At 38.4% G+C, this 15,722-nt stretch overlaps 1 protein-coding gene across 8 annotated transcripts in view; it reads left to right on the plus strand.

Moving 5' to 3' along the window:
* Positions 1–15,722, plus strand: part of LOC137238021 (sterile alpha motif domain-containing protein 5-like) — an 801,561-nt gene that overhangs the window by 477,758 nt on the left and 308,081 nt on the right. The window contains exon 3 of one of the 8 annotated variants that reach the window (XM_067762530.1): positions 9,326–9,532. The exons of the other annotated variants lie outside the window; for them this stretch is intronic. Within the exon in view, the coding sequence (XP_067618631.1) occupies positions 9,326–9,388 (63 nt within the window). The 3' untranslated portion in view covers positions 9,389–9,532. Of the gene's footprint in view, positions 1–9,325; positions 9,533–15,722 lie in introns of those variants that run through there. 8 annotated transcript variants of the gene reach the window in all.

A 15,722-nucleotide genomic window follows, 5' to 3' on the forward strand; every position in this document is an offset into this window, starting at 1 on the left:
CTTTTCATGTGGTAAAGTTATGCGTTGGTAAGGCGGTAGTTCTATAAATAGAACAAAAGCAACAACACCAAGTTTCTTTGAAACCCCCTTACCAACGCATAACTTTACCACATGATAACATACGAAGTATGTCCAGTGCATAAAGAAAATATGCAAAAGAAGGCAATTGGAATAAGGTTTACAACAACTAAGGCATGACGTGGCTGAATGCGTTCGTAACAATTCAACCATCGTAGAAGTGCGGGTTCAAATCCCACTTTGAAGAGATTTACAAGATATAATCGAAACAGCTGTCGCCTTGTCCGTCCTGATGTCACATTGTTTAAATTTTTTCCAAAACTATTAACTGATTTGGTTTAATTAAGCTTTATTTTATTTCTTTTGATCAAACTAATTTTATTTTATTATATATTAAATATTAAAAATATATAATTTTATTTTATTTTATTTATTTTGTTTTTTGTTAATTTATTTTACTCTATTTTATTTTATGCTATTTTATTTTATTTTATTTTATTTTATATTTATTTAATTTTATTTTATTTTATTTAACATAGTTTTATTTTATTATATTTACTTTGTCTTATTCTTTTTTATTTTATTTCGTTTTCTTTCGTTTCATTTTGTTGTATTATATTTTGTTTTTTGTTGATTTATTTAATTTAGTTGAATTAAGTTTGATTATATGTGTCTAAAATTTATCTAAATTAATTTAGTTTTATTTTATTCTATTTTATTTTGTTTTATTTTATTTTATTTTAGTTTATTTTCTCATTTATTTTATTTGATTTCATTTTATTGCAATTAAATTTAATTTATTTTATTTATTTTATTTTGTTTTGCCGGCTTTAGGTCCTGGGTGAATAAACCAATAAATTTTTGTTTTTAATTAACTTTTTATTTATTTTATTTTATCATTTTTTTGAACCAAAAATTAATTTTTTTTATTTTATTTTATTTAATTTTATTTTAAATTATTTTATTTTAATTTATTTTTGATTTTATTTATTTGATTTAATTTAATTTTATTTATTTTTTTATCCAATTTTATTTAATTTAATTTAATTTAAATTTAATTAAGTTAGTTTAATTTAATTTGTTTTTTCTTTTTATTTTATTATAATTATTATTATACTCAGCTAAGCAGAGCTCACAGAGTATATTAATTTTGTTCGCAAAACGGTACCCGGTAACGGCATAAACTAATCGAGATAGATATAGACTTCAAAATGATCTGGGCGAAAAAAGAATTTCATTTAGCCATGTCCGTCCGTCCGTCCGTCCGTAAACACGATAACTTGAGTAAATTGTGACGTATCTTAATGAAATTTGGTATGTAAGTTCCTGGGCACTCATCGCTATTTAAAATGAACGAAATATATCTTTGCAAACAAGAGCTTTATATCAATGGTATTTGACTTCCCAAGTGGATTTATAACAAGAAATAGGAAAAACTTCAAATTTAAAAAATGGTCGTGGCACCGCCCTTTTATGACTAAGCAATTTTCTATATTTCGGGAGCCATAACTCGAAGAAAAATTAACGCATCTTAATAAAATTGGGTACCAAAATTTTCCCTATAGCAGGAAATATTTCTAGAAAACTTTTATATAAAAGATTTTGAAAAGGGTCGTAGTCGAAAATAATAAGTTAAGTCTGAGCGAAAAATAGTTTCGTACCAATCGTATTTTTATTGTTCTGTTATATCTTTATTTCGGTAAGGGAGGAGGTCCTGGACCTCACCCTGGTTAGCAGAGAACTGGAAGATCGGATATCTGGATGGAGGTTTCTCAACGAGCACTCTTTCTCTGATCACCGATATATTCAGTTCTCGGTGAATGAAGAACGTCCCGGTAAAATATCTTTTAGGAACCCTAAAAGTACCAACTGGGACTTGTATTGTAGGAAGTTGGGAGAGCTATTGCCTGAGGCGCCTATCGTTGGTTCGGACCTGTCCGAATCTGAAATAGACGGTCTGGTGGAAAACTTCACCTTGGCAAGCAATAGCGCCTTTCAACAGTCCTGCCCACTGAAAACTTACAGGGGGAAGGGCAAGCCGCCCTGGTGGTCTGATTCCCTTGACGACCTAAGAGCGTCCAGTAGGCGGCTCTTTAATAGAGCCAGGAGGAGTAAACTACCCTCGGACTGGGAGCTCTATAAGGTGAGTCTGGGGATTTATAAATATGAAATAAGGTTAGCCAAGCGAGATTCATGGCGAGCTTCTGCGAAAACGTAGAGGGCTGCAATGAACCCGCGAGGCTTAGAAAAATACTCTCTAGGAATCCAGCCCCTCGGGGATCTGAGAGATGATGGTGGGGACTGGTCGATGAGTAGCGAGGAGTCCCTGAGACTTTTACTGGACAATCATATTCCCGATGTCCCAGTTGCGCAGGGATCTTCGCTTGCGTGGTCGGCGGTTGCTGGCCATGCAGAAATGCCTGCCATCCCACTACGGGAAAGTCAAATATCCTGGGCTATAAATTCGTTCAAGCCCTATAAGTCACCCGGTCCGGATAGCATCATTCCTGCGCAACTTCAAAGGTCTTTAGGGATTTCCTGCCGCTGGTTGGCCATCATCTACACTAACTGCCTCAGGCTTAACTATATCCCTAAGTCGTGGCACACGGTTAGGGTCATCTTCAATCCGAAGGCCGGCAGGGGCTCTCATGTGTCACCTAAGGATTTCAGGCCAATCAGTCTCTCGACGTTTCTTCTTAAGACGTTTGAGCGGCTGATTGACCTGTACCTACGAGAAAGGATACCTGGGGGGTTACTGTCGGCTTCACAGCATGCGTACTGCAAAGGCAGATCGACGGAAACGGCTCTCCATTCGATTGTAAAGCAAATAGAGGGGTCTCTAGAACATAAAGAGTATGCTCTGGGTGCCTTTCTAGACATCGAGGGGGCTTTTAACAATGTTCTACCGGGGGCAATCGAAAGAGCTCTGGTGGGTTTAGGAGTCGAAGCGGCTCTGGTTGAATTTATTAGCAAACTTCTATGCGGCAGAATTGTCGCAGCGGAGTGGGGAGGAGCCATAATAAGCAGGAAGGTGTGCAGGGGCACGCCACAGGGAGGTGTCCTATCTCCTCTGCTCTGGGTTGTGGTAGTCAACGAGCTTCTTGTGGAGCTGGAAGCCAATGGCTGTCGGGTGGTTGCCTATGCAGATGACCTCGCTATCCTAGTCAGGGGCAATTTTCTGGGCACCCTGCGCGATGTTCTGCAGGGATACCTGGATACTGTGGCTAGGTGGGCTGAATCATGTGGAGTGGCGGTCAACCCGGGAAAAACAGAATTGGTTCTTTTTACAAGGAGATATAAGATACCCGACTTCAGAACTCCTTCGAGTGGAGGGGTACCGTTGGTACTTACTGACAGGGTTAAATATTTGGGAATTGTTCTGGACAAGAAGCTGTCCTGGAGGCCCAATGTGGAAGATAGGGCCAGGAAGGCCGCGGTTGCCTTGTACTGCTGCAGGGGGGCTATCGGAAAGAGATGGGGCTCTCGCCAGGAGTAGTACACTGGCTCTATGAGATGGTGGTCAAACCGATTCTGCTATATGGGGTGCTGGTCTGGTGGAAAGCACTGGACACGGCGAGCACCTCCAAAATGCTAGTGTCAGTGCAACGGACGGCGCTTATCGGTATCAGTGGCGCTATGTGAACAACACCTACCTTGGCACTGAATGTCATGCTGAATACACATCCAGTAGATATTGCGGGAAAGGCAGCCGCGGCCCGGTCGTTGGTCAGGCTTCGTGATATGGGTTATATGCTTTCTGATTTCGGAAACTCTAGCCTTCTTACTAGTTTCGACTTTATCCCGGACAGGACGGACTATTGCATGCCGGTGGCCGCTCCCTATACAACCTTCACCCCAGTCATTCCCCCGAGGGAGGAGTGGAGAAGAGGAATTATCTGGGGCATGGGGCCGGTTAACTTGTTCACGGATGGGTCGAAGTTGGACGGAAAGGTTGGCGGGGGGGTCTTTTGTCAAGAACTAAATGTAAGCCGCAAGTTTAAGTTGGCTGATCACTGCAGTGTATTCCAAGCGGAAGTTGCTGCGATTAAGGATGCGGTGGATGAAATGCTATCCAGCGCTACAACGGTTAGGGAATTTAACATCTACTCTGATAGCCAAGCGGCTATAAAGGCCTTGAGCTCAACTACAGTGCGATCGAGGGTGGTCTGGGAGTGCCTGACCACACTTGCGATTGCATCGAATTATTTTACAATTAAGATTATCTGGGTCCCGGGCCATAGTGATATTCCGGGTAACTGTCAAGCGGATCTCTTAGCCCGAATCGGTACAACTGAACCGGATGAAGATGGCTGTAGGGATTTCGGGATTCCGCTAGCCACCTGTGGATTGCTCTTCCATAGCTGGGCCTCGAGTCAGCTCAGCAAACGTTGGGCGGACACTACGTCTTGTAGGATATCAAGATCTTTCTGGCCGAAAGTGGATGGCAGGAGGTCTGCTGAAATAATTGGGTTCACTAAGGCTCACCTATCAATGGTCATTGGGGTTTTGACAGGGCACTGTCCCATGGGTATCCATGCGGTACGTCTCAATATATTGGAAACTCCATCCTGCTGCAGCTGTATGGAGGATGATGAGGTGGAATCACCAAATCACTTTATGCTTGACTGCCCAGCTTTTGCCAGAACTAGGCGAAAGTATTTCGGTCGTGACTCACTTGGATCTCCCGAGGAGCTATCCAAGGTTGAGATCGGGATCATTCGGAACTTTATCGTTGCTACCCAACGATTCTCTAAGTAGTTATATCTACGTCACCGTTAGTTTAGTTTATTATATGTGGTATCACAACGGACCGTCATGTTGTCCAAGTGAGCTTCCTCTATCAGGGAAGCTACCACCTAACCTAACCTAACCTATATCTTTATTTTAAAATAAACAGTAGGGAAATCCCCATATCTGAACGAAAATTGCATTATTACCCGCCCAAGGTCATTGGTGTAACACTATTAATCACACAAAACAAACAACAACAGCATTTCAAGTGTACAGCTGGGTATGTAATGTTCGGTTTCACCCAAACTTAGACTTCCTTACTTTTTCTTTAAATTTAATTTGATTTTGTTTTATATAATTTTATTTTATTTCTTTGTTTGCCTTTTATTACTTCATATAAATCTAACCAAATATTATACAAAGATGTAAACACTACTTCAGTAATAAAAACCATGATTTTGCTGGCATATATTTATCTCTGGCTCTTTATTTCCAACAAAACAAAAGTTTATGCAACTCTTAGAGCGCTTGCACGCACAATTATTGTGCATATTCTCAAAAATTCTAATTTATACGTAGGTGAAATGTTTGCCTTGAGTTACCGCTTGAAGTCGCTCATATCAACTCTATAACGTACCTTGCTCCCACGTCACTCTACATTCTAGTGACTACAGTTATTCTCGCATTCTTTATTATTCCATCCAGTATACCAATACCACACACTACACCTACGTTTACACATTCTCTAGTACACCATACACCATCATGAGCAATGACGGTTATGCATCAAAACACATGGTCTTTATGTTTCAAATTGATTGCACCTCAGAGTAAACGATAAACTAAGATGTTATAGGCATTTACAAATATATGTATGCATATATCTTCGCTTGAAAGCACCAGTTGATGACTTAATTCATTTTGCGTAATTCCGCAATGACGGGAAAATTGAAAATATGGCAACACCTGTCGATATGCCGCACAAAAAATAAACCCAAACATTTAGTTTTCGTAATTTATTATGTTCGTGGTTCTAGTTCTAGTATATTTGTACATGTACATATGTTTAAGAAAATATGTTCCACACATGAGTGTTTAAAGTCAATGCAACGAATAACTCTTAAACAAGTTATGAAATTTTAATTACGCTTTTTAATTGGTGTATTTTTAACAGAAAATAAAAACTGCGTAAGTGCTTAAGGATATGTGGCATTCTTGAGTGACTGCACGCACATTTTTATAAGACCACATTGCAGTTGTGTATGTGGAAAAGTGTATGTGTTTGTATGCCTGGATATAAAATGTGATGGTAGAGGATTGCTTGTAAGCGAAAAATTTCGAAGTCATATCCTTGACAGCTGGAAACTACATGTGAATGCTAAGAGTTCGCAAATGTTTATGACTATATTTTGAAAGTGAATACTCACATATTTGTTTGCCTATAAACGAGGAGTAGTTGATTACACTGTGCAATAATTTAACACTCGTTAACTCCATGTGGTAAAATAACTCTATCCTCTTAGAAAATACCAGACGTTTTTTGGATTAAGCTGAATAGCTGCTTCGAGATTTTACACTATTCAGAGCTGAAGCCAGTACATGAACACAGAACGTGCCCAACCGTTTATTCCTGCAGCTCGCACTTCCCACGTCTGCTTTTACTGACGAGGTCTTACTTATAAGAATGAGACCCCCCAGGACAGGGTCCGGTTAGTATGCTCATCTTGGAACTTAAGTCTTATCTTATATGAGCAACTTTGTGCGTCTAACGTCGTAGGATTAAAAATTTTGCCATTCCTGCTTGACGGATCATATGCAACACCTGCAAAAGAATAGGGCCGTCTACCACCGATTCATAGAGTGCTGCACCCCCTTTTGCCAACTCGTCGCCCTTTTTGATACCTTCCAACCCTTTATGACCGGGAACCCAGAGAAGATATATGTTCCGGCCTGAGCGAAGTCTCTTCAATACTTCTTCACATTACGGGATACTTCGTAGATATTTTGTTATAACGTTGAGTTAGAGAATTATGACGTAGACAGATTATAAAGCTTGACAGACCAGTAAACCTATCTCACTAACCCACTTGGTGCACATTTTCAGTTTTACGGGTTTTTTTGTTGTGCTCACGGGATGAGTGAATCTATATTAGGCGTAAGCTAAGTGTAAGCATGAGCGTAGACTTTGGAAGTAGTATGCTTGCTATACGTGGAAATATGGATGTATGTAATTGTAAGCGTAGTCACTACACTTAAAAATTATCGTTATGATATCAAAAAAAGTTCGATATATTATTGAAAAGTTATCAACTTGTTATAAAAATAACTGGTTTGTTATCAAAAAGTTTTATCAACAACTCTGGCTGGTTGTAATACATTGACCGTAACATTCCGTAGGTTTTAGACGAGTTATATGGCATCAAAACGGCTTTAAATAGCTACTTGGGCGACCAGGGTCGCAGCCTTTTCACCTACCTAACTACCTACGTATCAAAAAGTTATCACTTTTTTATAAATTTGTTATCGAAAAGTTATCGATGTACTATCGAAAAGTTATAATTTATTTATCGATATGTTATCACTTTTTATAAATTTGTTATCGAAAAGTTATCGATGTTCTATCGAAAAGTTATCGTTTATTTATCGAAATGTTGTCATTATATTAACACAAACTTATCGTTTTGTTATTAAACAGCTTTCCATTCGTAAAGTTTTGAATTTCTTGTCAGAAAGTTACCATTTTTTTATCGGCCTGTTATCGATTTGTAGTCAACAACTCATCGGTTTGTTATAAAACAGATACCGATGAAATTTTAAAATAAAGTCGATGTTAAATAAACCGTTTAAAAACTGTTTAACGCCGATAAGAAGCGGATGACATCCCAACAGGTACTGGCAACAATTGCCCCGCCTCCCAGAGACTTAAAAATACATGTTGTTGCTGTTGTAGAAATAAATATGCATATCCGTAAGCACTCAGGAGAAACTCGGCAATCAGGAATTCAGCTGTGTTAAGAAAAAGGACACGAAAAAACTCTTACAGACATCTAAAAAAAGTCGTCGAACTACACCGGATATTGCCCGTTGAACCCCGCTCTTAATACCCTGAACTCGCAGTTCAGGAAAGAAACCTCCACCGGGTAGACGCGCTCAACTTCAATCTGGATACTGTAATTGGTCATACTTTTGCTTGTCCTGAATCTAACCCGTTATACTCAATCATTGTCTTGCTTGCACCGTGCCCCCACATAACAAAAATCATCTTTTCAGTTTCAATGTGGAGCCAACGCCTCTAACAAGCTTATCTCTCTGATCCAACCCTGCTAAAACAGCAAGTTTCCTCGGACGTCCATTAGAGGATATTGATGAAAATTTGTAAGTGTACGCATCTATTTGGTGAAGCGAAGCACTGCTACTAAAAAAACGGCAACAAGCTTTTGACACTTCGGTAAGAAGGCGATAATAAACAGATAACTCGACGATAATAATTCGATATCTATAATTTGCTGATAAAACCAATAACTTTTCGGTATCGGTTGTTACCAAAAAGAAACAGATAAAGTTCTTTTTATGAAGCCCGAAATTATTTCTTACTGTTAAAATTACATCTGTTGTGGTCTTAATCCATCCCTTGGGCATGCTTTAGTTAGCTCTAAACTTTTAGTTTTCTAGACGGTCACTTTAACACATCGAACTTCAGAAGTACTTGATATTCATGTTGTTTTTAATATTTTTGAAAAATTGCTCAGCTCATTTTCCAAACCTTTCAGCAGTGACTCGTGTGCTTTACCCGTCACATAAATATCCATTTGTATAACTTTTTTTCTCGCGTTCATTCATTTACTGGAACTTTCCAAAATATTTAAGAGTTATTATCACTGCCGTTCATACTTGTTAAAATGTTACTTTAGTGTTGTTGGATTATTAGCTTCTTACCGTCTGGGTTCGTGTCTGAATTTTAGTACCCACAATGGGATCTTTATGCAAAGTCTCGTAGAGTCGCATGGCATTTATGAGTTGCCAGCAACCAATGGCAATTAAAATGTAAATGAACATTGCACGACAGTTTATGAGAGTTTTCATTGTTGTTTGCTGCGTTAGCTTTTACGCCCCCCCCCCCCCCCCCCCCCTCGCAGCAGGAGTCAACATTTTGTTACCTTTTTTTAAGCTTTGTTAAACGCAATGGCTCATGTGTGAAGTCGTTTTTAAGCTTATGCCTACTATAAAGTTGGAGTATTCCTTTTTCGCTGTTTTTTGCATAGTCAAAGGTCAACTATTCACCGTTACTTGTACTGGAATTTTATATGTCCATGAACCTGTTCACTCGTTTCGAAAATTGAGTTGTTCTATGGAGTCAGCGAAAATTTATTTACACGTTCAATTCTTATTAAATTCTGTAAAATTATTAAATTACTTCTAGTTATTAACTGAGTTTATTTTAAGCAGTCTTTTAGTCCTTATTGAAGACCACTTCTAATAGATATCATTCAGTCTCTCAGATCTTTTATTCGAATTGAACTTATGCTATCGTTCTATTTGTTTAAAAACCTAATGCAATTTCTTTATTCTCTTTCAGGTGAGTTTGTTTTCATCTTATTGTATTGCATTGGCAGCTCAGTTCGTAAGTAAAAATAAATGACTTAAACTTATCGTAAAATCACACCTACAAAAATTATTATTATTAAAAGATATTCCTATGATATTCTGCGTCAGACATAAACTATTTTATGACTTGGGTTAGGGAAATCCGCACCATAGATCGGCTGCTGTGCTCTTACGATTTCAGACGCTAAATTTTATATTAAGTAAAGATTAGCAAACACAGAAGGTTTCAAGGGCTAGGCAAACTCGTTAAAAACAAAAAAGACACCCTTGTAACCGATGTTCAGAGAGTGCTTAAATTATGGGGGGAACACTTCTCTGATGAAAGCGCTGAAACACTCAGGAAAGATGATGACCGCAAGCCCGCAAACGAAGATGATCGAATTAATGTTCCACCACCTGACTATGAAGAAGTCAGAACACCAATAACCAGATTATAAAATAACAAGCTATGGGCGCTGATTGATTGCCTGCGGCGGTATTCAAATACGAAGTGGAGTTGGTTAAGCGCATGCATCAACTTTTATGCAAAACATGGTCGGACAAGTGCACGCCTAACGATTGGAATATACATGAGTGTACTTTCCCTAGTCTACAAGAAGGCCGATTCTGCAAACTACGCCAACTATAGCGAAATTAGCCTTCTTAATATGGCATATAAGATCCTCTCAAGCGTTTGTGCGAAAGGTTGAAGCCCACCGTGAATCGCCTGATTAGACCTTATGGCTTTCGACTCAGTATATTTACCATCTTACCAAATTTGCACTATATGAATTGAATTTATATACATCACCTCTTAGTCCATTTTAAATCTATCTGAATTTGGTTTCTCCGCAAAACTTATAACTACGACTGTACAAAATGAGACCATGAGCAGCACTTTCAGCTCAGTCGAAATAAGAAATGACCTTTCCGAACAATTCGAAACGAGGTTTCAGACAAGGGTACCCCTATCATGCGATGCCTTTAATTTGATGCTGTATAAAATAGTATAAGCTGCAGAACCTATCCGCTTTGGAACAACATTCTATAAGAGCGTGCAATTACTGGCGCATCTTGATGATATCGATATCATTGGCCTGAGCGCTCGTGCCGTAAGTTCTGCTTACTTCAAACTCGAAAATGAAGCGGAAAGATTGGTGTGTTAGTGAATTTAGCAAAATTAAGTACGTGCTGTTATCAAGCAAAGAGTCGTCGAACTTTCGACAACCATGCCATTGTTGGCAGCCAAAATTTTAAAATAGTAAAATACCTACCGCGTTTATTTGGAAGCCAGCGTGAACACAAGAAACAACGTCAGCCTTGAAAGCCAGCGAAGCTTCAAGACGGTCTGGGAGTATTCGGGAGAAAAGTTCTTAGAAAGATTTTCGGAACTCTACGCCTCGGCGATGGCAAGTACCAAAGAAGATTTAATGATGAGGTGTACGAGCTTCACAAAGACAGCGAATTAAAGCCCAGCGGCTACGCCATGTTATGCCAATGAAAGATGATGTTCCGCCCCACGGAGGTATTCTTATCCGAACCCTCCGACGGAAGCGGAAAAAAGAATGCGGCTCCGCTGGAAGGACCTGGTGGAAAACGATTTAAACTCCTTGGTGTTAAGCGCGATTAGTTGGCCGGCCAAAACGGTTTCAACCGTTAAGCGCCAATTAAGTAAGTGAAGAATAACAAATTAAAAAGAAATTCTCATAAATTAACCCAAATATGATAAAAAAAAATAAATAAATGTAAGGCGCGATAACCTCCGAAGAGATCTAAGGCCGAGCTTCTCTTCCAATTTGCGTCGTGCTCCTCTTGATTTTCCCTACAAATTGGCCGGACGGGACCTACATGTTTTATGCCGAGTCCGAACGGCATCTGCAAAGCAGATGAGTTTTCACTGAGAGCTTTTCATGGCAGAAATACACCCGGAGTGCTTGCCAAACACTGCCGAGTGGCGACCCCGCTTAGAAAAATTTTCTTCTAATTGAAAAATCTTATTTCTAAAATTTTGATGTTGCTTTGCCCGGGAGTTGAACCCAGGGCATACGGTGTGATAGGCGGAGCACGCTACCCATCACACCACGGTGGCCGCCAATATGATAACTACAACAATATTTGTATGTCGTCATATGCTTCGAGTAAGATGTATTCTACGTCAAAACAATTTTCAATACTCAAAATATTCCGAAAACTGTCTAATGCGGCAGTTACCCACGAACGTACGTAGAAAAAACGTGTCAGCTGACACGACCTATCTTATGAGTGTGCAATGTAAACGAAAACTCACCGACGTGCAACGCCCGTACGTACGTAGCCCGGAACGTAGAAATCAAAACAATTTTGATTTTTTCCGTAAGAACGTGTCAGCTGATCGCTCTCTCACTAGACAGAGTTGCCTAGTAAACTTTTGTGCGCTAATTTTTGACCGTTTGCACATTTTATGCAAAAACACCTAATTAAAGTGTGAAAACTTGTGAAAATAATTGGAAATAATTATGTAAAAGTGTTGATTATAAATATGTAATCTATTTATACATATTTAATATGTATTCCGGCCTTTTACAATATCAAAAATTAAATTGGAAAAAGTTGATGTTTCCATAAGCATGCATGCAAACTGGCCAATGGCAACAGTGCTTTGTTGTAAACAATACACACACAAATATGTTATGTACATGTACACAGACGCATACATTGATTCCTACGGGCTTGAGAGTTCGGTCAAACGTGCTTCGTACGACAAACGTCCGTACGTACGGCACACGTCGGTGGGTAACTGCCGCATAAGTATTTACAGCCAATTGGCGCCCAATCACTCTTCGTTCAACAAAAGACAAGTATTTAGTTACCTACTAAAAAAAGTGTAAAATACCAATCCCAACAGATCTTGTTCTGATAAAGTTGTGTTGCGACAAATTATGTGACAGCGACAGAACATTTTCATGATGAGCTTTGAATTGTATTTCCTAGAACTGTATACTACATAAAATGATTTGTGACATTTTATTGCTTTTTCGAGATTTGAAAGTTCACTAATGTATGGTGAGATGTGCCTAATAAGATACACATGTATGTGTATATATCAGTGATACACTCGAGAGTTTCGTAGAGCTTCGGAAAAGTATGCGGCGTTCACCTACATGTTGTGTAAGCGCTGCAACAGAGATTCAGTAATCTGTCAATTTTAAAGCGGAGTCATTGGTGCCGTTTGTCGTATCGCTGTAGTCGTATCCCTAACGTAATCAGCTGCTTATCGTTACGGCGGAAAACCAAAAACCAATTGGTTGGCTACGATACGGTTACGACCTTAGTGGCACCAGTAATCGATTGCATTGATTCCCATAAGGTTGGTCGAATCAGCTATTATAAGGTTACCGATACGGTTACCGATAACGCACCAATGTCTGCAGATTTAGCTTGTGCTTAAAGCAGTAAACATCTCATGCGTGAAGTCTACGCTCAAACATTCTCCATGTAAACACATACCACTACAAAAAAAATTTGCTTTTGTTGTGCACCACTGGTACATGTCAAAGACTTTTTCTCGTTTTATGTGAGCAATAAAAATTAATGAGTGGTGCTTATTGTGAAGGAGATGACAGCGTTTTGATATTTTGCTTAAAACGTCATAAATATAAGGAAATATCAAATTGCGCTAGGAATTGGTATAAGGAGAGATACATACGTACGTAAATATTCTAACTAAAATGAGGGATGTATGTATCTATGCATGTAAAAATTTTATTATTTGTGATAAACACTTTTTTTTAGAAGTTTAGGTATTAACCTGGGTCGATTTGTATGGACGAAAGTTAACCGATATCGCGCCATCGATTGTTCGATAGGATTTGGACTCAGGAAAAAAGGTTCCACAACGTATACTCAAAACACTCCCCAAAACCCAAAACACTATTTTTTTTTTTTTTCAAAAAACTCTTGTAAAAACGTTGGCGATAACAGTTACAAAAAAATATTTTTTGGTTTTGGGGAGTGTTTTGTTCGAAAAATTTACCCTTTCGCCATTTTTTTTTCGCAGGCTCGAAAACTATTGTTTTGGGTATGCGTAGTGGAACTTTTTTTCCTGAGTCTAAATCATACCGGTGGCCACCGTGGTGTGATGATAGCGTCCTCCGCCTACCACACCGTATGCCCTGGGTTCACACCCTGGATAAAACAACATCAAAATTTTAGAAATAAGGTTTTTCAATTAGAAGAAAATTGTTCTAAGCCGGGTCGCCCCTCGGCAGTGTTTGGCAAGCGCTCCGGGAGTATTTCTGCCATGAAAAGGTCTCAGTGAAAACTCATCTGCCTTGCAGATGCCGTTCAGAGTCGGCATAAAATATGTAGGTCCCGTCCAGCCCATTTTTAGGGAAAATCAAGAGGAGCACGACGCAAATTGGAAGAGAAGCTCGGCCTTAGATCTCTTCGGAGGTTATCGCGCCTTACATTTATTTTTTTTTTAAATCATATCGAAAAACGATGGCGTGATATTGGTTAATAAATCGACCCAGTCTAGTAGGTATAGTTGTTGTTCGGTTTTTAAAAAAAGTGATCAAACTGTGCAGTTGTTTTCACGCGAACGTTATTTTGTAATACCACAAAATGCTGAGCTTAATGACTTCTATCAATGATTCGCAGACTCCATTGAGAAACGATTACCTCTTGCAAAACCAACAAAGGGCACGAGTATTCGTGTTGCACAGCTGGAGGTATTTGAGCTTTACCTCTAAATAGTTGTTCGTTTTTTTATCTTATCGGTAAATACGTTAGCAAGGAGGGACTAATAACAGTTTAGTAAATCGTGAATATAGTAGTCCATATAAAAACGACGAATAAGTTTCAATTTTTTGAGTTTTCATAAGTTTTAGCTTTTTTCGCGGCCTTATAACCAGAGCTGCTCAACCCCTATACACTTATAGCACTTCGGTTTTTGCTTTGCACTGAAGAATAGGTACAGACACAAATTCACACTTTGAAAATAAACAAAATTTTCATGGCCTCACATATAAATTCGATTCATATGAGAGTGCCCGAATTTCTTATGAAAGTACAAAGAAAATCACTTCCGTATGAAGCCAAGTATTCGGTATGATATTCAATTTTACACTAACAAATTAACAACAACCAATTTTTCAAAATTATTGTAGCACTGAGAAAAGTTTAAATTCAAACTTTATTTATTAAGGAGACAATTAAACTTCTTTAAACATTTAAAATAAATAATTTTATTTTATTTTTTTCTTTTCGATTTATAAAAGTTTCAGTGTGGATATAGTTTTGTAATATAAATGATGAACTTCATATCAAAACCTATAAAAAAGGCACATTTTGAACCCGACCCCCTCAGATTTTGATGAAATTTTGCATAGATATACACTTTATCTACACAAGTACAACCTCATTTTTAGAAATTCCATGTTTGAAAAATTGTGGGCGTGCCAAGGTGTTAAAGTTGTGAAAAATGCGTGTAAAATAACGGTAATAGGTACTTTTGAGCTGTAATACCTACAGAACGGCTCAACCGATTCAATTTGTAGGGAAAATCAAGAGGAGCACGACGCAAATTGGAAGAGAAGCTCGGCCTTAGATCTCTTGGGAGGTTATCGCGCCTTACATTTATTTTTTAACTATAACCGAATTATTTGCATGAAGGGTATACAATAAACACCTACATCGTCTTTCCATAAATTTTTTCACAAACCTCTCGCAGTTATTTTTAGTTTAAGATGACTTTCGCTTAGCTTGCTTTACCGAACCTTGGTTAGTCCTCACTTACATTTAGTTTTCATAATTATGCCTATCATTGTGTCATTGCTTACACTTTATAAACTTGCAAGCTTTTCTTTTTCCCCATTTTTACCTTCGCAGTATGAGTCTTCTAACTTTTGAATAAACAAGATGTTAGTCATCATTTTATTGTCTAAACCCCTTGTTTTTCTATACAAGTAATTTATATTGTTAAATATCTTATCTCTGTTCACCATCGAATAGCTTTGTATATTAACAAGTAAGGAAAGCTAAGTTCGGGTGTAGCCGAACATTACATACTCAGCTGAGAGCTTTGGAGACAAAATAATGGAAAATAACCATGGAGGAAAATTAACCTAGTGTAACCCTGGAATGTGTTTATATGACATGGGTATCAAATGGAAGGTATTAAAGAGTAGTTTAAAAGGGAGTGGGCCATAGTTCTATAGGTGGACGCCATTTCGGGATATCGCCATAAAGGTGGACCAGGGGTGACTCAAGAATGTGTTTGTACGATATGGGTATCAAATTAGTTGTATATGTGAAGGCTTTTTCGAGATATCGACCAAAATGTGGACCAGGGTGACCCAGAGCATCATCTGTCGGGTACCGCTAATTTATTTATATATGTAATACTAGGA

The sequence above is a fragment of the Eurosta solidaginis genome, chromosome 1 (assembly GCF_040869045.1).
Source record: "Eurosta solidaginis isolate ZX-2024a chromosome 1, ASM4086904v1, whole genome shotgun sequence".
In the NCBI taxonomy this organism is placed as follows: Eukaryota; Metazoa; Arthropoda; class Insecta; order Diptera; family Tephritidae; genus Eurosta; species Eurosta solidaginis.